This window comes from Phycodurus eques, chromosome 16 (genome assembly GCF_024500275.1).
Source record: "Phycodurus eques isolate BA_2022a chromosome 16, UOR_Pequ_1.1, whole genome shotgun sequence".
Classification (NCBI taxonomy): Eukaryota; Metazoa; Chordata; class Actinopteri; order Syngnathiformes; family Syngnathidae; genus Phycodurus; species Phycodurus eques.
Window position 1 is genome coordinate 10,674,077 of NC_084540.1, and position 22,535 is coordinate 10,696,611.

At 41.1% G+C, this 22,535-nt stretch overlaps 1 protein-coding gene across 2 annotated transcripts; it reads right to left on the reverse strand.

The window, feature by feature from the left end:
- Positions 1 to 1,256: 1,256 nt before the first annotated feature.
- On the reverse strand, positions 1,257 to 22,437 carry LOC133414601 (casein kinase I). 2 transcript variants are annotated; one of them, XM_061700076.1, is made up of 11 exons: positions 22,101 to 22,434; positions 18,016 to 18,107; positions 17,683 to 17,793; positions 14,557 to 14,705; positions 12,629 to 12,857; positions 7,596 to 7,766; positions 4,680 to 4,828; positions 4,357 to 4,552; positions 4,108 to 4,247; positions 2,992 to 3,059; positions 1,257 to 2,906 (listed from the first exon to the last, which is right to left on the reverse strand). In XM_061700076.1, exons 2-10 carry the CDS (start codon positions 18,089 to 18,091, stop codon positions 3,027 to 3,029), a joined length of 1,254 nt encoding a protein of 417 aa, XP_061556060.1. In that variant the 5' UTR covers positions 18,092 to 18,107; positions 22,101 to 22,434; the 3' UTR covers positions 1,257 to 2,906; positions 2,992 to 3,026. The 2 variants fall into 2 exon arrangements, with proteins under 2 accessions (XP_061556060.1, XP_061556061.1); XM_061700077.1 differs by lacking the exon at positions 7,596 to 7,766 and having other exon boundaries at positions 22,101 to 22,437.
- Positions 22,438 to 22,535: the final 98 nt, after the last annotated feature.

The following is a 22,535-nucleotide window of genomic DNA, read 5'->3' on the forward strand; positions in this document are numbered from 1 at the left end:
TTCTTCTTCGACTTCGACCCACAGTAGCTGAATTTCCAACAGCGCCCTGCAGGTTGACAGCACCGGTGGCGGACGTTGTTAACTCGGGCCACGACCAATCTGGTATGGAATTCTTTGGATGAACGCTCATATTTGTTTGGCAAAGTTTTAAGCCGGGTGACCTTCCTGACGCAACCCTCTGCATTTATCCGGGCTTGGGACCGGCCTACAGTTTGCACTGGCTTGTGCCCCCCATAGGGCTGCATTACACTAACAAAATCTAAACACGTGTAGAAAATGTTTTATGGTCCCATGACACCAAGGTTTAATTTTTAAGCCATAAATGCCGAAAGGTATGTTAAGCGCAAACACAACACTGCTCGTCACCAAAAGAACACCATACCTGGTGGTGGCGACATAATGCTTTGGGCCTATTTCTCTACACCGGGAACTGGGTGTGGTCTTCGGCACAAGGAAGTATGAACAGTAAAATCCATCCATCCATCCATTTTCCATACCACTTCTCCTCACTAGGGTCTGGAGCCTATCCCAGCTATCCTCCTCACTAGGGTCTGCTGGAGCCTATCCCAGCTATCTTCGGGCGAGAGGTGGGGTACACCCTCAACTGATCGCCAGCCAATCGCAGGGCACATATAAACAAACAACCATACGCACTCACATTCACACCTAAGGGCAATTTAGAGTATTCAATCAACCGACCACGCCATGTTTTTGGGATGTGGGAGGAAACCGGAGTATCTGGAGAAAACCCACGCAGGCACGGGGAGAACATGCAAACTCCACACAGGCGGGCCGGGATTTGAACCCCCGTCCCCAGAACTGTGAGGCACATGTGCTAACCAGTCGGTCACCGAGCCGCCGAACACCAAAATAAAATAAAAAATAAATACAAAATCAGTAAAAGCCTACTTGAACAGCTGGAATGTATTTGGGATTAATCAGATGCACTTTAAATGGTGACAGGCGTGTCCCCATTTTTTTTACTGTTTGAATGTAATTAGTTAATTCTGAACACAGCCACATCCTCCAGTTTTAAGGTGTGCACACTTTCACAACCACACTGAAATTATTTTTGTTTCCCCATTTTGGGGGGAAGGAAGTTGTACACATAATCAGTTTCGTTAATGGGAGAACGTTTCCAAATGATTTATCTTACTCTTTTTTTATCTCACAAAAAGACCTCGCAGTTTGCATCCACTGTACATGAACATTTGATAATTGTGCAAAACACAGGTGATGAAATAACATCTGCAAGATTGAGAGATTCAGTTTTATTACTTCATAAAATATACACAAATACTGTTGTAAATAAAAGTGTTAAAGAACTGTACAAGATATCAGTACACAATACATAAAGTGAAATTCTGTCACCTTGTCCTATTTTATACCCACCCCCCCCTAACACACGCACACATATACAACAGTTACAATGCCACTGGGTCATGGTGGCCTGTACAAAGGTAATTACACATAGTACCAAGATATTTACATGTCCCTGCAATTGAGTCAGTTAGAAATGTCAATGACATCATCAAGATAGCAGGGGGTTAAAAACTAAAAAAAAAAAAAGGTGACATGAAGCATTGACCTAATTTCTGCAGGGGAAATATAGAAAGCCCTGTGTTTTATAAAGGATATTAGACAGCATTTGAAGGGAAAAGAGAAGAAAAAGGGAGACCAAGACAATCATAGCACAAGCTACTTCTGGTGTTAGTCAGGAAGGTAGATTTAAAAGATAATTTTCCGGACAAACAAAGTAGTTTAACATAAATAGCTGACAAAAAAACAACTCAAAACACACAAAATGAACCTTTATTTCTTATCGGGGATTACACAGGCAGTCACACTCTCACTCCCAAAAACCTTGAAACACACACACATACAACACTTTCATGACCCAGCTGGCAGAGCAACATTGATGTCCAAAATGTAATACTTTAAATACCAAAACTTTTTAACCCCTCCTAGTAATATGCATTTTTTTACTTTACATCTTAAAACACATTTTGGCTTTTACATTAAAACAAAAACAAAAAGGGATGTAAACATAAAACAATGGATGCCCCACCCCCTTAAATCATCCCCTATGGCCTCTGCCAATTACGCTATTTCCTCTAGAGGTAAAAATAAAAAAATAAAATTAGTAAGAATTATCATAAAAATTGCAGCCATTCTTTGTTGGTTAAACGGGGTGCAATGGAGTCTCGTCAAATACTCTGGTCATTTCTTGAGGACACTGCCTCAGAAATTAGGAGTGTGTTTTTCAAACAACTACGGTGATAGATGACTTGTATTTAAGAGAACAGCGCACATATAAGTGATAAGAAAGAAATGCATTCTGGATATTTTGGATGATTTGAGATTCAAGGGACAGTTACTGGCTACAGAATAGATAAAGGACAAGCAAGCAACTCACAGTAAACAGAAATAGGAGCTGAAACAAAACCTTTAAAACCTCTCCTGTCATTCATAACACTATCGTCTCAGACTACCCTTTTCCATCATTTACCAAAAGGGCTAACTAAGATTTAAAAAAAAAAAAAAAAAAAAAGGAATTGACCTTTGAAATGAAACATGCTAGTGCCCTATTATCCTTTTATTTTTTGTTCTCAAAAGTTCCTCTCATTCATCAGACAGAAAGCTTGTTTGGGAAATGTTTCTCAGGAGGGGGGCAGTCACAAGCAACCATGATGTAGCACTGTCACTTTTTGCATCGGCATGATGATGATCAAAGGTTTCGCAGAGGTCTCATAAAAGACTGGATGCTGGGTACTATAAAAAGTACTTCCCTGGATCCTGCTGGAATTTGCTGTACTTTTCCAAAGATCCATGTGTCCATTGGCATCAATCTTTTCATTAGATTAAAAATGAAGGAAGGGACCAGAGCAACAAATATATCTTGAGCCCTGCAGCAAGAGGAATTATTAGTCACATGTACTATTAAGTAGTGTGCTTCTGTAATTATCACACCAATTACCAAGGAGAGCTCACCTGTCACTTTCATGTTCATGCACAGCCAAGGAGATTTACTTTCCCATGTGCTCGAATGGCACGCTCACCTGCACAAACAGTACACGTGATCCTAGAGCAACATACTCCCCTATGATTCAAGGAGAATTTTACGACAATGAACCCTTATTTTTCACCAGGAATACATTCCCAAAAGAGGAGAAAATCTGAGATATCGAAACACCATATAAAAAAAGTCTTTTTTTTCCAGTTTAACCCATTCCACATGAGTTAAATATAATATTAACAACACACTTTTTTAATGCATTATAAATGTATTTGAACAAAAAATTGCAAGCATAAAATGTATAAACTATAATGTAATAATTGTTGTTTGTCTTCGGCTATGTTCACAATTCAAGTCAATTCAGATTTTTTTTCTTTTGCCCAGCGTGACATGCGTCTGAATTTTTTCATACAGTACAATTCCGATTTTTTCAAATCCAACCCAGGCCTCTTTTCGTATGTGGATATAATCCGATATGTAGCCGAAGTGAGTGCAGTATGGGCGGTCCGGTCACACTCATCCGACCTATACGTCATCAAAAGGCAAAAACAGCCACAATTGTTCGACAAAACGAACGCACGACAAGCAATTACGGACGAATGAGCAGAAAACAGTCTGCGGCGAAAAGAAGATGCTTTACAACCGATAAATATACGGGGGACCTGTCAGATCTAGCAGAAAATCTTTGAAATTGCCACAAATGCGTCAGGACACAGGGCCATATTTAATTCCGTTAACACACAGTGCCTCGTGTTTGTGTGCATGTGTGTCACTTCACTGAGACATTCCGTCCACAGTGTAAGTCACATTTGTTTTTGTAATGTGAACGACTCCATAAAAAGATTAGATTTAACAAAAACAATCTGAATTTGCCATCATGCCCTGCAGAGTGAACGTAGCCTTAGACATGCATGACATGGAAGAGGCAGGGCCTGGTGGGGTGGCGGGTGACATTAATGGGCCTGGCAGGGGAACACTGTACAGTTAAAAATGCTACATGTGATTTCTATACATGTCCACTTTCCCTCCCCTATACTGCAAACCTATAGCATGGGAACTGACAAGTGTGTTTTGAGCGTATACACACTCACCTGTGATGTGGAAATCCTGGATTGGTCGTGACGGGCTGTAACGTCAGAGGACGACACGTTAGCTGGAGCGCCACGGTGGAGCCGCATGCTCACCTTCCTTTCCCTTTCTGCACGAGAAATGGCACGAGGCGACGTGTTCCCTGAAACAATGGACAAAATTGATACCAAACTTCAGTATGTGTTATAAAATGCAAGCTGTTTAATTGGGAACGTCTGTCAGAGACTTTGGAAATTCAATGTACAGCTCACCAGACTGCTGAACCCGTGAGGCAGGGTTAGAGATGGCCTGTTCTGGTCCATTTCTGACTCTGTTGGCAGGTCCAGAGTTAGGACCTGGGAGGAGACCACGTGCTGCAGAACCCCTGGGAGGAACACCTATACGATCGTCCCTCTCATCGCCAGTCCGCCTTTCCCTGTCTCCATCTTCAGTCGTCCGGGTGGCCCCCTGTTACGTAAGATAAGCCATATTTAAGGTTTTTCTTAAAACTACAATCAAAAATGGAGGAGGGCAAAGGGTTCTGTCCCAGTTTCCCAGCAAATCCTCACTACAAAATGACACTTGCTCAACTTACAAACTTGAGCATATTCCAGTCAAAGACATAATCATAGGAGAAGCCCTGCCGGTGGAAGAGATTTCTGAAGAGCTGTCGCAGGTAGGAGTAATCTGGCTTGTCATCAAATCGGAGTGACCGGCAAAAATTCAGGTATGTAGAGAATTCCGCTGTAGGAGAAATACATGAAAATTCATGTTTGGAGATTTTTGAGAAAACATTTGTCAATGTAAAAAAGACAAATAGATTGGAAAAAAATGAATAAAAATACAGTTTAATATAAATTTAAATATCCCGTATTTTGGCTATTTAGACCACCATAGAGTGACTCTCCAACATGGACTTAGTATAAAAGTGTCAAATTCATTTTTAAAAAACACCTTGGTTTTGTCATACAAGGGTCCATCCAGAAAAGGCCCCTTTGACAGCTAGTTCTGTTTGACCCAGTTTTGTACCCACTTTGTCCATATTTGGCTAAGACCGTGCCCTTTCCTCTGGTTGCCTGCGTGTAGAAAACTCACTTGTGAGAGCACACGTATTTGTTATGTTGACAGAGCTGGCTGGGGAGCAGAAAGGGAAGGCAGAGATCTTCGCTAGTGACATAGATAAGCTCGAGAAATTTGACCTGATTTCAGGCCTCTCGGCAGAAAAACGTCTGGAACTAAGGAATGCGTGGAGGATTTTAATGCATATTTCATTTTTACCGAGGCACCATAGAGACAATATTACATCCCAAACACTAGAAAAAGTTCGTTTGGCAAAATATGTCCCCCTTTAAAGCAGGTTTCTCGCTGCCCGTTTGCCAGGTCGCCAATGGCTAATTGAAATAGGATGTGGCGAAGCGAATATTGCCTACGTTCGCCAGTGGCTAATCAAAATTGCCTGCGTCTAAACTCAAAAGCCCTTCCTGATAAAAGTTAAAAGTGAGCGCGCTCATTCTGCCGTGTATAAACAGTGTTAGTGGTTTAGTTTTTCCCTCGCTTCGTAAAATGCTTCAATCTGCCATCCAGCCGCTGCTGGCTAAGCAGTCAGGCTCACAGGCTTCCCCAGCTGCTAGAAGCGGCGCATCCACGAAGTCCAGCTGCCACTTAGCGCCAAATTGAACAATACGCATTTATTACCGCGACGTGTGTTTGAAGTGTCGATGGCCAATATGTCCTGCAATTTACATTACTTCTCGCAGCTAGCTAGCTGCAGTTTTCATCAATGCAAGGGCCGCTAATTTCACTTTGTTTGTCATGCTGAGCAGCGGCGCTGGCTTGAACTAGCTAGTCATTTGGGGGGACCAACGCAAACATAGTCACGCACCCCTCGAATGTAATTTAGACCACCCAACGCCGCCGGCTTCTCTGGGCCCGAGCTCATCTAAGATGGACTGATGCAAAGTGGAAAAGTGTTCTGTGATCCGATGAGTCCATATTTCAAATTGTTTTTGGAAATTGTGGACGTTGTGTCCTCCGGGCCAAAGAGGAAAAGAACCATCTGGACTGTTATTGACGCAAAGTTCAAAAGCAAGCATCTGTGGTGGTATGGGGCTGTGTTAGTGCCAATGGCATGGGTAAGACACCATTAATGTTGAAAGGTACATACAGGTTTTGGAGAAACATATGCTGCCATCCAAGCAACATCTTTTTCATGGATGCCCCTGCTTATTTCAGCAAGACCATGCCAAACCACATTCTGCACGTTACAACAGCGTGGCTTCGTAGTAAAAGAGTGGGGGTACTAGACTGGCCTGCCTGCAGTCCAGTCCTGTCTCCCATTGAAAATGTGTGGCGCATTATGAAGCGTAAAATACGACAACGGAGAGCCTGGACTGTTGAACAGCTGAAGCTGTAAGAATGGGAAAGAATTCCACCTACAAAGCTTCAACAATTAGTGTCCTCAGTTCCCAAACGTTTATTGAATGTTGTTAAAAGAAAAGGTGATGTAACACAGTGGTAAACATGACCCTGTCCCAGATTTTTTGGAACGTGTTGCAGCCATAAAATTAAGTTAATGATTAAAAACAATAAAGTTGATCAGTTTGAACATTAAATACCTTGTCTTTGTAGTGTATTCAATTAAATATAAGTTGAACATGATTTGCAAATCATTGTATTCTGTTTTTATTTATGCTTAACAGAACGTCCCAAATTCATTGGAATTGGGGTTGTACTTTAATTGATAAGAACATTAATTAACATTTAATATAGTTTACCATTTGAACCCCTTTTGTACATATCTTAGTGATAAAAAGCTTCACTCTCCACTTAACTCATTCACTGCAAGCCATCCCAGTTATCATGGATATTTGACTTCTAAAGCAGTCAATGGCAGTGAATGTGTTAATCTCTAAACTCGGACAAATGTATCATTATACATTTTTACAATACATTAAGTTAAATCAAGAAGTCAATATTCAAAGGTTTTTGATTTTACAATTTAATAGTAAAATAAAGATTTGTTCTTCATATCAAATCATCATAACATTTAGGCCTGGCCTACAGGAAAGAGTGGTTTATTTGTTAGCTGCATCCAATGTTGTGTTGGTCACACTAGTGTAATCATGAATAATGCTGAAGATAAACTTTCTCCTGAAAAATTGCATGCTAAATCACAATCGTAATATTTGTTTAAAAGAAACAAAAACAAACAAAAAAATCGCAATTCAGAGTATTTTTCCAAATCATTCAGCCCTACTCCTGATTGATGACTAGGTAGTTTTAATTTGGCTCACATCGTTAAATCTTATCAGGTTAGTTCCCAGTGACGAGGACTGGCTAAGAGTGGCTAAACGTTTAGCCACAAACACGTGATGTTGTGGCTAACTACACACAAGTGTGGGTAGGAGATTTTTATACTGTTTAGCCACATTGGCTAAGCGGTTTCATGACCCAGTACCAACCCTGCTTTAAAGGTATAACATCCAAAACAGTGCAATCCAGCCTCACTTACAAGGGTATCCTTTGCAAAGAACCTCAATTGGTGTGGACATTTTCTTCTCACTGATTCGTTCATACTTCTGTCTCTTGGTAGCAGCCTTGAGGCCTTGCCAGGGTAAGGACCCCAGGTTGAAGTACATGAGGACGTAGCCGAGGGACTCCAAGTCATCGCGTCTGGATTGCTCTGGAAACAGTTTTAGTTTTAACAGAGTTAGAGCTGCAATAAGTTATGTGTTCTACAGACTACAGTTTCATGCTGCATCTGTAAAGCTGTTTTTCATCCATCCATCCATTTCCTTCTGCTTAAACGAGGTCGGGTCATAGGGGCAGCAGCTTAAGCAGGGAAGCCCAGACTTCCATTTTCCCAGCCAATTTGTCCAGCTCTTCCGAGGGAATCCCTAGGTGTTCCCAGGCCAGCCAAGAGACAGTCTCGCCAGCGCGTCCTGGGTCGTCCCTGGGTCCTCCTCTCGGTGGGACGTGCCTGGAACACCTCACCAGGGAGGTTTCCAGGAAGCATCCTAATCAGATGCCTGAGCCAGCTCATCTGGCTTCTCTCGATACAGAGGAGGTAGCTCGACTCTTGAGCCCCTCCCAGATGACAGAGCTTCTCACCCCATCTCTAAGGGAGAGCCCGGACACCCTGCAAAGGAAATTAATTTCGGCTACTTGTACCTGCGATCTTGTTCTTTCAGTCACGACCCACAGCTCGTGACCATAGGTGAGAGTAGGAACGTAGATCCATCGGTAAATTGAGAGTGTCACCTTTTGGCTCAGCTCCTTTACCACAACAGACTGATACAGAGTCTGCATCACTGCAGACGCTGCACCAATCCGCCTGTCGATCTCACGCTTCATTCTTCTCTCACTCGTGAACAAGACCCCGAGATACTTTAACTCCTCCACTTGGAGCAGGATCTCCTCGACCCAGAGATGGCATTCGAGCCTTTTCCGACAGAGGACCATGGTGTCAGATTTGAAGGTGCTGATTTTCATCCCAGCTACTTCGCACTCATCTGTGAACCGCTCCAATGAGAGTTGACGATCACGGCTTGATGAAGCCATCAGAAACACATCATCTGCAAAAAGCACCAACTTAATACTGACGTCACCAAACCGGACTCCCTCACTGCCTTTGGTGCGCCTAGAAATTCTGTCCATGAAGGTAATGAACAGATTCAGTGACAAAAGAGCAGCCTTGGTGGAGTCCAACTCTCACTGGAAACGTATTCGACTTACTGCCAGCTATTTGGACTAAACTCTGACATCGGTCATACAGGGACCGAACAGGCCTTTTCAGGGGGTTCAGTACCCCATACTCCCGGTGCACCCTCCACAGGACTCCCCAAGGGACACAGTCGAATGGCTTTTCCAAGTCCACAAAACACATGTAGACTGGTTGGGCGAACTCCCATGCACCCTTCAGAACCCTGCTGTGGGTGTAGAGTTGGTCCACAGTCCCACAGCCAGGAAGAAAACCACACTGCTCCTCCTGAATCTGAGATTCGACTTCCAGGCGGACCCTCCTTTCCAGCACCCCCGAATAGACCTTACCAGGAAGGCTGGGAGTGTGATCCCTCTGTAGTTTGAACACACCCTCCGGTCCCCCTTCTTAAAAAGGTCTGCTAATCCAGAGGCACTGTGCCTAATGTCCATGTGATGTTGCCTACAACATCCAGAGCCTTGAGGAACTCCAGGTGGATCTCACCCAGCCCAGGGGCCCTGCCACCAAGGAGCTTTTTAACCACCTCAGTGACCTCAACCCTGGTTATAGGAGAGCCCACCTCAGAGTCCCCAGACTCTGCTTCCTTATAGGAAGGCATGTCGGTAGAATTGGGAAGGTCTTCGAAGTACCACCGACTCACAACGTCCCAAGTTGAGGTCAGCAGCTCCCCATCCGCACTATACAAAGTGTTGATGGTGCACTGCTTCCCCCTCCTGAGACGCCGGATGGTGGACCAGAATTTCCTTGAAGCCGTCCGCAAGTCATTATCCATGGCCTCACCAAACTCCTCTCTTTGCCAGAGTTTTTGCCTCAGCGACCACCAAAGCTGCATTCCGCTTGGCTAGCTGGTACCCATCAGCTGCTTCCGCAGTCCCACAAGTCAAAAAGCGGGCCTATGTCCAATCGGGCATAGGACTCCTTCTTCAGCTTGGCATCCCTTACCACTGGTGTTCACCAACAGGTTCGCGGATTTCCGCCATGACAGGCACCAACCACCTTAAGGCCACAGGTCCAGTCGGCCACCTCAACAAGAGAAGCGCGGAACCTGGTCTACTCAGACTTAGTGGAGTGAGGCCACCCTCTCATCCGCTGGGGTGAAGCCCAACGTACAGGCATCGAGACGTGGGGCAATCAGTATGCCTACACCTGCTTGGCACCTCTCACCGTGGGCAACTCCAGAGTGGAAGAGAAGACTGGTACCAGAGCCCAAGATATGTGTCAAGGCGAGACAGACTATATGCAGTTGGAATTTTGACCACACCAGCTGATTTTACCAAAATCAATTCAACTTCATAGAACCTATGAGAAACCTGTGCAGACGGCTATGTCGTTGTTTTGTTCAACAAATGCAAACATAACTCACTTTCACATGAGTGCTTTTGGACGTCAATGTTTTAAAAGGAAAACTGTGTAATTTTCACATTCAGAAAAAGGTGTTAATGTATACTCTCATGTTTCACCAATGTCGCCTTCATTTTTGTAAAGATCCCAGTGATTAATATATTTCTGACACTTTAAGTTGATTCATTTGTAGCCTCTCAAAAAACCTCTCTGATAGAGTTGTAGCCTCTCAAAAAACCTCTCTGATAGAGTTAACATAACAATCACAAGTGAATGTTGTCAACAGGTCATCAGTAGGAGCCTTGTGTAATGTAAAGCAGAGGATGCAAAACAATGTTGCAATTCCAGCAAGAATTGAAAAGCAAAAGACCTTAAAAATAGAACCGGTATACATTACTTCCCCCTACCCTCAAAAGTTAAATTACTGGCCTAAAAAGTGTAACGAATAAAAAGTGAATAAAAAGAATCCCCCACCCTATCACGCTTGTATGATCTGATAGGGCCCGTATAAACTAAAACCCTAGCTACGTCATTTCAGGCCAGGAATGTTATGCCACTGTGGAATGAGACAACCAGTGGCCAGACGTTTCCGGCAGTATTATATAACTTAATTTTACATTTATGAGGCTATGGCTTGATAATTTTTATTTAATTTTTTTTTTAAATACAAATAGCTATGACAGGAAAAACGCATGTTATGTAGTGATCGTTGAAGTGTTAAGTGGCAAATGTCACAGTGGCCAAGGGTGCAATCTTTAATAAATTAAGGAGAATGCCTGTAAACAACAGGACTGAAGTTGCATTGAGTCAACCATTAGCTCTGCTCTGTGGAAAAATTCAGGCCTGAGTCATTTTAAATGCGGGCAGCAGGTATGCTAACACAGAGCCACAGTAATGAAATGGATATTTTTATCTTGATGTTTGATCTTAAGTGTTTGACTCGTAGCTGTGTCACGGTACCACAATTCTGACTATGATACTATACCTGAATAAAGTACCTTGATACCGGCAATGAAACGATACCACAGCAAAAATTTAAAACATCAGTACACGCAGTGGAATGAAAACTAACAAAACAAATACTTTATTTTTATTTATTCAAAACATTGCGATAAACTTAAAATTATGTAATAATGCAATTAGCACATTCTTACCATCTTATTATTTTTTTTAAACAATTAGCTCAATGCCTGCATTATTTTATATATATATTATATGAACAATGTGAGTTTGTATATCAATTGTACGTCTATATACAGTATATATATATATATATATATATATATATATATGATATATAGTCATGAGGGTAGAGGAGAAAAATAAACCACCCTTGTTTCTTCAATTTCTTGTTCATTATAATACCTTGTACCACTATATGCGTTTTACCTAAAGAACACAAAAGCTGAATAGTATTATTAAATATAATTTTTGTTATTACCAGGAAAACCATGGAAAACGGCTAAAGCTAGATATCAGTTCTTTTATGAATTAAGTGATTTTTGTTGTCATCTTTATATTTGTCCAAACAAAGGTACCTTAGTTTCACCTGGCATTAAAAATGAACAAGAAACTGAAAAAACAAGGGCTGTAGTATTTCTTCAATGACTATATTAATTATTTCTATATTTATTCGTACTTTACTCATAGTTAGTTTGAAGCCATTTTATTCTCCTGGCTCACACACAGTGGCACGCACACAACTTGTCGGAAGGCTGTAAGTCATGGGCTGACTGTCTGCTTTTTGTCTACTGGCCGTTAAGACACCGTACGACCGCTGTCGCGCAAGTTGTTTTCTTTTTTTACTACCGGTAATAAAAAATAAAAATGGTACCGTGCCATTTTTGTCTTCAAAATACCTGGGTACGGTACTTGGTCCAATACTTGTTAAGAGCGGCGCAATGTTGTTTTGTAAATGGACTTGCAAGCAAAATTATGTTTTGTAGTTTTAGAAGTATAAGTCCATGTTTTTTTTTTTTGTCTGCTACAACAAAGGAAACCAAAAATGTAGAATAAGTAGCAGCAATCAGGCTTGAAATTTTTAAATCTTCTAACTAACAGGTGGGATGTTTGAGGCATTTAAATCCTTGTTGGTAACACTGAGCGATACTACTAGAGGCTGCATGAGTGACATGGTTAAGTCACCTAGCATATGTTCATTATTTTAGGGGTCCCATAAATCAAGACTGAATACAACCAATTTATTCGATACATGCACTCTGTTATGACAATTCTAAGGGCCCAGGACTGCCACGGGCCTGAGAAAATAGTCATTTTAATTTGCGGCACTGACATTGAGGGGCCCATTTTTCCCCACAGTGCCCCTGCTTCTCTGTGCCCCTCTATTGCCGTTGTATAGAACAAGGATACACCACAACATGTTGAATGTCCATTATTTCGCACAAATTACTGGGACTCAAGAAACAAAAGCCTTTGTCAAAGTAACAAATGGGGTTAGTGTGTATGAGCCCTGTACTTCTTACCAATTCCAAGATGTGTGTTGATAGAAGCATATCGTGCTGTGCCTGTCAGGTTCTTGTTCTCCCTGTAGGGGATGTGCTGGTGTGTGCGGGCATCGCGGTACTTTTTGGCCAGGCCGAAGTCAATGATGTACACAAGATTACCCTTCTTGCCAAGCCCCATTAAGAAGTTGTCTGGCTTCACATCACGGTGAATGAAATTCTTGGAGTGGATGTACTCAATACGACTTATCTAAAGATAGGAGAGAACAGGAAAGGAATAAATTACGTTTTTGCACACAAAAAGTACACGGACATATTACTCTGAATTCAACCACAAAATTTCAGGAACAATATGCCTCCAAAAATTTGTAAGTCATGGATAGAGAAGTCAGTAAATTGACCTCATCTCAGCGAGCATTAAAAGGATTAAGTTTGAATTTTTTACTTTTTATTCAACGTTGTGACTTAATTGCAGTAATTATAAATTTACCAACCTCAAGAAGGGTGTGAGAATGTGACAATAAGAATACACACCCCAAAGCAGACTTGCGTCAGTAACACTCAGACATCACCGTAAGTGCTGTCAAAGCTAAGGTAGAGGGTTTTATGTCTGCAGTTAATTAAGGTTTTATGATGGCAACAGTTTAACACTGGACCAGATTATTAGACTTAACACCGATCTGATCGGTATCGGCCAATAATTAGCATTTTATGCGGATCGGCTGATCAGCTTTAAAGTCATTCGCCGATCCGATCAATCCGCAAAAGAGATTTACTCCGCGTCGCCATCGTGTACAGTGTTATATTTTATATATATGTTTGAATCCAAAACCTAGTTTCTTTTTTTATTTTATTTATTATATTTTTTAGCCTTGTTGCGTATCTTTTGACGTAGTACTGTAATTATCTGACAGCCAATAAAGTTATTTAAAAAATATATATATATGTCGGCGGTGTGGGACAGACAACGCGTAATGCTCAGACTACAAGAAAAATTTGGTCTTTCATGATTGCACTATGTCAGACTACTGCAATAAAATCGTGTATTCCGATACCACCGCATCGAGTCTTTTACGATCACTGGGCTTTATCTTGTCAACTCAAACGCGACCGGATACACTCGTTACCACAGCCACGACAACAACAATCGATCGCGTCGTGTGTATTATAAGAACAAAATGGGGGAAAACAAGTGCTGGTGGTCACCAATGCAAGGGAGCGGTCTTTAATTCAAGGCTTGCTCGAGATATGTTCACGTACTTTTAATACGATAGGGCTCCCAAGCAGGCAACAAAACGTAATGTAGCCTAGCAAGCTAGTGCTAGCACTAACGGTTGTAGCGGCATTCTGTCGAATCATGCTCTAAAGTTTCGGTGTGTGTGAAGTACTTTAATTACAATACAGTAATTTAATTACAGTAAGTTAACACCCATTATTTCTGTCATGTTGTAATGTTGGTTTGACCTGACTGATTAGAATACATGACCTGACTAAAGCAGTGATTTCCGACCTTTATGGAGCGAAGGCACATATTTTAGAATTGGAAAATCACACGGCACACCAAACAAAAATTTCACAAAAAGTAGATACACAGTAATTACTGTATGTACTTCCTGCCATTTAATAGAAGAGCATTTATTTGTTCTGTCTGTCACTATGCCTCACTGGCATAAATAGAGGAACAAAGATACATTATTTCTTGTAAATAATTTTTTGAGAGGTTAAGTAAAATTTGATAATTTCCTATGGCACACCTGAAGACAGATAAGATAGAGGATTCTCACATTTCTCCATTTTGTGATCAGATTGCTGATCGGTTATGTTTTTGTTTTTTTTAAACTCGCTTTTTAAACAAAACCTTGGGGGAAATAAAGTCATATGCAAAACATGCACTTCCAATTATGCACATGACCTAATGACTCAAAAACAGACATTTTTGAAAGTCTTACCATTTGGTCTGCCAAAAGCAGGACTGTCTTTAGGCTGAACTTTCGGGAGCAAAAGTTGAAAAGATCCTCAAGACTGGGACCAAGAAGCTCCATCACCATCACATTGTAGTCTCCTTCTGCACCACACCACTTTATTGATGGAATACCCACTAGAAAGAACAAATATACACAATTAGAATGACCATTGTTCAATTGATTACAAATACACAAAGTGCCAACTTTTTAAACTGAAGAACTGTTAAGCTCCAAAAGTGGTTATTTAAAAAGTAACACACACAAATTGCGTTTACTTTGAAATGCTCCTGCATTTTTGTTCATTTAAATTCAAATAAAAACAAGAATTCCCCTGCCCCTTTTCTGTTGAACTCCTATTCCATCTGCCACAGACTAAATATACAAATTCTTCTGCAGGTTTTTGACTATTGATTATGTTGAGTGAAAAAGCAGTTTTACCAGGAAAACCCGAAATTATTTAAGTTAAACTGTGTTTGCTTATTTCAGACACGTTTGTACCGTAATCTGGGCCCAGAGTTGGCACTCACTACACACACAACATGTTGCAAAAAGAACTGAGCTGTTTGCTTAATTATATTTATCAATTGATAGGACGGTTTTGCTTGGCAGGCCAATTCTTTTGAGTGTGGTGGATTCTTGCCTGTCAGTCAGCTTCAGACACGTCCATCAGCTTTACACACAAACTGGTGGTGGAAGTATGTTTACTGACAGCAGGTTCACAATGTTCTGGTCAAATTTTGCAGCTGCTGGTCAATCACTTAAAACAACTTGTAATGTGTACTGGTTAAGTAAAGCTTTTGAAAGTCGCCATACATCAGCAGAGAACCACGTAGCAACAGAGCTTGTTGCAGAGTGGAAACGATTCCTGCTCTCAAAAATAAAACTGCTCTACACCCATCATTTTGTGACAATAGCTTTATTACAAGTCTGAAAAGCAAAAACTATCACCTTTGTCCCACACTTCTCAGTACAGTTGTCGAGGTTCATTTATGTGCATGTGAGATTGCTGTTAAATGATTGCAGCTTTAGCGCAAAATTAACATTTGTTTTTAAGTAACCTAAACATAATGTCAGTGCAGTCAAAAGGTTTAGATCAACATGGAGTTGGGCGCTTATATTTCCACTTTGTGTTAAGTGTGAATGGTTGAGGTGTATGCAAATGACGTCTCCCTTGGCTGTACGCTGAAGTGAGACATGACACCATTATTAACAAATGTGTGAATGAAATGTACTTTTAATAATACTACTTTTCCCACACATGTTATTTGACACCATTGAGGCTGGTGGTGCAAATTATTGTTGAACATTTACATAGTAAGGCTAGCATAACCTCCATTTGGAAATAAATTCAATCTTTTTATGTATACCCTGCCATGATTTGGGTACAAGTGCCTGTTTTGTAGCAGTGGTCGCCCAACCACCGGGTAGACTTTACACCGATCTGATCCGCTTGATTGGTATCAGCCGATAATTAGCATTTTATGCTGATCAGCTTAATGTCATAATTTGCTGATCCGATCAATAACATCATAGATCGGCTTCGCAAAAGACATTTACTCCACGTCGCCCTCGTGTACAAAATATTTAAATCGAAAAGCTAGTTTATGTTGAGCCTTGTCGTGAGTCTTTTGACATAGTACTGTAAATATCTGACTGCCAATAAAGTTATTTTTTTGAAAAAAACATGTCGGCGGTGTGGGACAGCCAACACGGAATGCCTGGATCAGACTATAAGACAAATTTGGTCTTTCACGATGCACTATGTCAGACTACTGCAATAAAATCTTTTATTGCGATACCACCGCATCCCGTCTTTTATGATCACTGGGCTTTACCTTGTCAACTCAAAAGCGATGGGATACTTTCATTACCATGGCGACAACAACAACAACAATGGATCATGTCGTGTGTATTATTGGAACAAAATGGGGAAAAAACATGTGCTGGTGGTCACCGGTGCTTAGGTGAGGACTTTAATTCAAGGATTGCTTGAGGTATGTTCATGCACTTTGAATACGATACGGTTCGCAAGCAGGCAACAAAACGTTATGTAGCCTAGCAAGCTAGTGCTAGCACTAACGGGTGTACGTAAACATGCTGCCGTTATGTCGAATCATGCTCTAAAGTTTTGGTGTGTGTGAAGTAATTTAATTACAATAAAGTAATTTAATTACACTAAGTTAGCACCCATTATTTATTTCATGTTGTAATGTTGGTTTGACCTGACTGATTAGAATACATGACCTGAGTAGAGAGAATAGCTTTGAAGATACTCAGTATACAAGTCTATACAGTAAATGAACATTCATTTCAGTCATTTAAATAGACACATTGCTCCATCTTGTGATCGCATCTGTGACCAGTGATTGTTTTTTTAAACTCACTAATCGGCCCCAAAAATCCTGATCGTGTAAAGCCTACCACTGGGTCACACCGCACAGATAGAAAAACAACCTGTCGATGATTATTGTATGTTCACGACCATAAGGCGCACTTAAAAGTCTCAAATTTTCTCCAAAATGGACTCGGCGCCTTATAATGCAGCGCGCCCTGTGTGTGCACCGAGTTCCAAAATCTGTAAATGTTGTTGTGTGACTTAGATGAGCGCTCCGCTTGACTGACTGGGAGCATTTCCTGACGACACGTTGCTTATATAGAGGAAAGGCGGCTGTGACTGAGGACAGCATGCGGATGTTAAAGGGGACGCTAAAGGCACGCCCCCAGTAGGTATATAGCGCCGGTATGGCCATTGTGCAAAACAACACCGGTTGGGCTAAGGACCCCCGAAAATGGCACCTACGAAGAGACGCGCTTACGCAGCACAGTTTAAACTGCAAGCTATCAGTTACGCGGAGGAACATGGTAATCGAGCAGCCGCGAGAGAATTCAAGATCAACGAATCCATGGTTCGCAAGTGGAGGAATTTTCCACCCCGTTCACAATTAACTTCCGATCAGAAAAGTCCTTCAACCCCCACCCCTCCACATGAACTGGTCTGTGGTGGGACAAAGGTTGGGTAACACTGAGCTACAGTAATGCCGGGGACTTGAATTCTAACAGTAAATGTGCTGAGAAGTTATGGTTATTCCTGGAAAAAATAAAAAAAAATACCTCCTCCTTGCATCATCTTGTAGAACTTGCTCTCAATGTGCAACTGTGGGTGTTTGGTTTTCACACATTCAAGTTTGATGGCTACCTCCTCACCAGTGGCAATGTTGGCACCTGAAGAGATCCAAAGAACCAAGCATAGCCACAATCATTTATGGATCCGGAATGTGTGTGAAGAAAACTTAGACTCAAGAAAATTCAATTTTAAAGTTTGAAAAGACAGATTAGGAAAAAAAACAAATGTGAGACTAATGGTACACATACAGTGGGTGCAGGTAGAAAGTGAATCAAGGCATGGAAAGGATAAGTAGGAAAAAAGTGTCCTTTTCTCCTTACCGAGGTAAATGTCTCCGAAGGAACCGCTACCTATCTTTCGCCCCAGCCGATATTTGTTCCCCACTCTCAGCTCCATGATTGCGAGCAGTCACCTGTCATTTAAAAACACGACACAATGATGATTAGAAGACAAAGAACAAGCGACACCAAGATAACTTATTTCTAGCTATACCTTTGTCAAAATCTCAAGGAAGGTGAGCGGCACTATGGAACTATGTTGAGGAAGGAACAAGTGAATGAGTCAAACGCTCACACAATCCTGGTCAGTCACAGACACATCGACCTGAGTAGTTGGTATGAGAACTGACGAGTAGATCAGCAAACAGCTGTCTGCCCTCCAGTCATGCACGAATAGATTTGTAGGGTAGAGGGGCGGGGGTAGGTGGTTGCCGTTAGATCAGCAAAAACAAAGGCGGGGTGGGGGGGGAAAGAAACAACAAAACGTGCGCTCGGCAGAATTCGCAGTTGTCAATTGGAAGAGAAGTTGAGAGAGGAAAAAACAACAACTGTATGACTATTGGAGACTTGGCACAGGGGAGAAAAATGTGGCGCGCTGGGTTTGCTGTGCTGTAACTGCACGTGATGCTAGAGCAGGATCATTATTTATTCAGAACTCTACCACGCCACATTTTGTAGCCACTGTTATAACAAGACTAAGCTTTGCACCAACTTTGGCGGGTGATGGAAGGAATCAACCACAATGCACTGGTTGGCTTAATCAGTGTCAAGGCCCTCAGATGATTCTGTGGAATAGACTACAGAGCAAAATGCTGCAGAGAACACATCTGCCCAGAGCATGACTTGCTAAAGAGATTTGGTTCCTCACAAACACCTTGGGTACATGACTGAAGCAAACTGCGCCTTATATAGAAACTGACGTGTGTGTGTGTTTGCATGTGCTTGTTCCAAACCTGGCACTGCTGCATATTCAAAAATAAGTTTTTCAGTCAGCCTCTGGACTTTTCAGTGACCTACTGAGAACCGAGCAAAGCCATTCATTCCATGTGAAAACAACTAATTTAAATCTTAAATGATTCTTGTCATGCCATATGTAGTTTTCGCTTAATCCACAAATTGAAGAGAAACTCAATGTTCACCATGTGCAGAAAAAGTCAATCATTCCCACAAATCGAAGAGAACCTCAATGTTCATCGTTTGCAGAAAAGGTCAAAATCATTCTTTCACTAAGCAGCCAAGGAGACTGGTAAATGAGGGGAATACTGTTTATAACATTATGTTTATCTCATAAGACTGTGGGTCACAGATCATGTCATTTATACATTTCAACAGATAATCTTTAAGATGCTAACAAAACCCAATATTTAAATGTACTGAACAATTAAATATAAATAAATTCTGTATAAATAGTCTTGAATTAGATTATTAAGAATTATGTTTGTGAAGTGCATTACTTGGCTGCAACCAGAAGAGGCATTGAGTCTAAGTGGACTGTCTTTTAAACAAGAACATGATGTCAGCTATCAAAAGGTGTGCTCCGTCCACAAACAACTACAGTAGGGCACAACTTGTCCATATTATAAAAGACTGAGGACTACTAACAATCATATTCATTTACATCTTGCATACAACTGACAGACTCACACAAAGACACCCAAATGTAGAGACGTCCCTACAATGTTTCTTAACAACAACAGTTTTGGTAAATTTACCAATGAGTAGGTATGCATTCAGATTTTAATAGATTCCCCCCCTTAGTTTACAGAAGGTTGCCTTTTTTTTCATTCCCAAGTGGGATCTTTTTTTTTTCTCTCTCCTGATACCAAAAAATCTTTAAAACATTTTAAGAATGTTTTGCCTGGCATTGAATTTAACCATAGAAATACATATTTTTTTCTTAACAGATGTGAAAAGCGCCTCTTCTGGTAGTAAACTGTAAATACCATACCTAAGAAATTAACATTATAAATGTTCAACAATTTTGCTTACGCAAAACAATGGGAACAAGATTAGTCCGCTTATGTTGTCTGTTTTTTTAGGAGCTAAATCGCGAGCTGCGTGTTTGAAAGATTTAATCACATAGCCCTACCAATTCATAATCTTCCTATAGTTAATTATTTTTGAAAAATTGAGTCTAGTCCCGGTCTGGTCAGGGAAGTTTTATTATTTATTTATTTTATTTTAGCATCTTATTCAAATTGCTGTATTTGACAGGCATATCCACATTTACATGATCTCGTATCCCAACCATCATGGTCCTTAAAACAAATGTCAGATTGCACTAGGCTCATTTCACAAGAAAAGACCAGCTGATGTGACACATTCAAAAATGGAGGCCACAGAACCCCCTCCTTCCACTGTCTTGCTAAAGGAAGTCAACCTGCCCCATGGTCTGTATGCAGAAAGGTATATCTGATTTAGCAAAGAACATTTCTCATCATTTGGTACAGCATCAGTGACATGACTTTTACGCAGCCTGGTTGAGATCAGGTTCATCTGGTTTATTTACATTACATTTGAATGTGCTTCTATGTAGCTCAACGGACCACTTCATTATTAAAAACAAAATGGAACACAATAACTAATCTGGTCTATTTCAGGCCCAGTAGAAAGCGAGTAAAGGTATTGCTTATATTTTGATTTTCTTGTTCAACTATTGAATATAAAATTCATGTGATTGATACCATATTGCTTGTATTCATATTTGTAAGAGCAACATTTTTTATACTACATACGTTATTAGACCTCGGGTGGGGTCTGTGGGGAACAGTTTTCCTATCGGGGGTCATTGTTTTTTTAAGTCATCAGAATACCATACAAAATTTTGAGAAAAAAAAAATTGAGGAGAAAAAAAAAAAATGACAACAATCGAACAAATGTTTAACATTAATATGAGCATTTGCAAGTTAAAGCTTTGTGTCTTTTATAATGGTTACTGTTTTTTTTTTTTTTTTTTTTTGTATTTAGAATTGCATGGTGGGCAGCATGTGGCCCAAAGTCCCCCACCCCTGTATTAGATTGACAATGTACATAATATGTCCAATGCATGGTAGAGTCTGGAAAAAGTAGTAAGAGAAGTGATATCCAAGAGACTGGTAAAAGTCACATTGCCCCTGTAACTTAACTTAAAAACAATATATTTCACATTTATCTGTACAAATGTGTCAGAAAGAGCATGAGGAGGGGGGGGGGGGGGGGGATCCATCAACTCACACTGCATCATGAGCTATTGTGGAAGTCATCAACAGGACAATGGCCAGGTTACGTTTTAGTTCATGTTTACAGGTCAGCTTTGGCTGAGAGGTTACCTGCAAACTACCGTATAAACCAGTCTCGAAAACAAAATCACCGAATAGTTCTTAATGTTCGATCAGTCATCTTTAAGTAGAAAAGCTTCAGAAAAAAATACAGTAGTAGGGGAGTGGGGGGAAATCAAGTGTCACAGCCCTAAAGCCAGGAGGATTTCACAATCGCGAATGAAAAACAGTACTGCAACGCCTCTCACACAGCTGTCGTTCCAATATCAACTTACATTACAAACTTGATAACCAGCTTCGAGCAGCTCTACCACAGATATGTGATATTAAAGATTTACATATTGTTAAACGCGGTACCAAATATTTATCTTTTACTATGCTACGCTAGCAATTTTATGCAGAGCAGGTCGGTTGAGCTTAGTAGACAAGGGTAAAAATCATAAAACATTACGTTTTGTAAAATCTTTGGACACCTTGGGCTATCCCTGAAGAGTAAAGAGACATGTACGAAATATATTTAGATGTTTGAAAATGATTATGTAAGTATAGGTGTCAATACACGGTTAGCTATGAAGCGTACGCTAGCGTTACTTGATGGTGGGTTAGCCAAAACGGTGAAACGTAGTAATTGCACCATTTAATCAACATTAGCATAAGCCTTACACTTTGAACGTCAAGTATTATATCCACATTTCGTATCTTACTTAAAACCGCACCCATTCTTATGCTTCACTGTTCCATGTTGATAGACATGGCCATCTACTCGCCCCCTCCCCCTATCCTGCTAAGCCGTGAATAGTAGACTTTGGTTTGGCCGAATCAGGCCCCTTTTCCCCCCTGGTTTCGCCGGCTCCCGAACCCTCCACTCACCCGATATTGGATTCGTATGAAAGGCTGGTTCTCTGAAGATTGTGTCCCGGTAGCTGTCAGGCGGGTAGGAGCCTTGGTCGAGGAGGATTGGAGCGGATTCTAGCGGCTCTCATTCCCCCCAGCTCGTAGCTCTGTTCGTCGGTTGCACTCCCTGTTGATAGTCCCTGAGAAGCTCCAGTGGCACGAGCGGCCGTCCTCCACGAATCTGTCCCCCCGCCTCCTGTTACTTAAGCGTGGATGATGTCATTCTCCCGACGTCAAAGCACGGAGATTTAAGGAATAACGCACACATTTCTACCCCTTTATCCACGAATTAATGCACAACTACTAATATTTCACTCTGTCGACAACGTGAACCTGTTCGTCGTCCTTACGAACTCTCCTCAACAGAGAACGTGCAATGGAAAACATTTAACATCGTTTCCATCATAAATC

Bases quoted from the DNA above. Each gene is read 5' to 3' on its own strand.
- LOC133414601 (XM_061700076.1), bottom strand. From the start codon at position 18,091: ATGGAGCTGAGAGTGGGGAACAAATATCGGCTGGGGCGAAAGATAGGT. The intron at 14,706-17,682 runs GTATTTTTTTTT...TGTTCTTTCTAG, and splicing joins CAAGATGATGCAAGGAGGAG to TGGGTATTCCATCAATAAAG. The intron at 4,248-4,356 runs GTGAGCTGTACA...CCATTGTTTCAG, and splicing joins CTCACGGGTTCAGCAGTCTG to GGAACACGTCGCCTCGTGCC.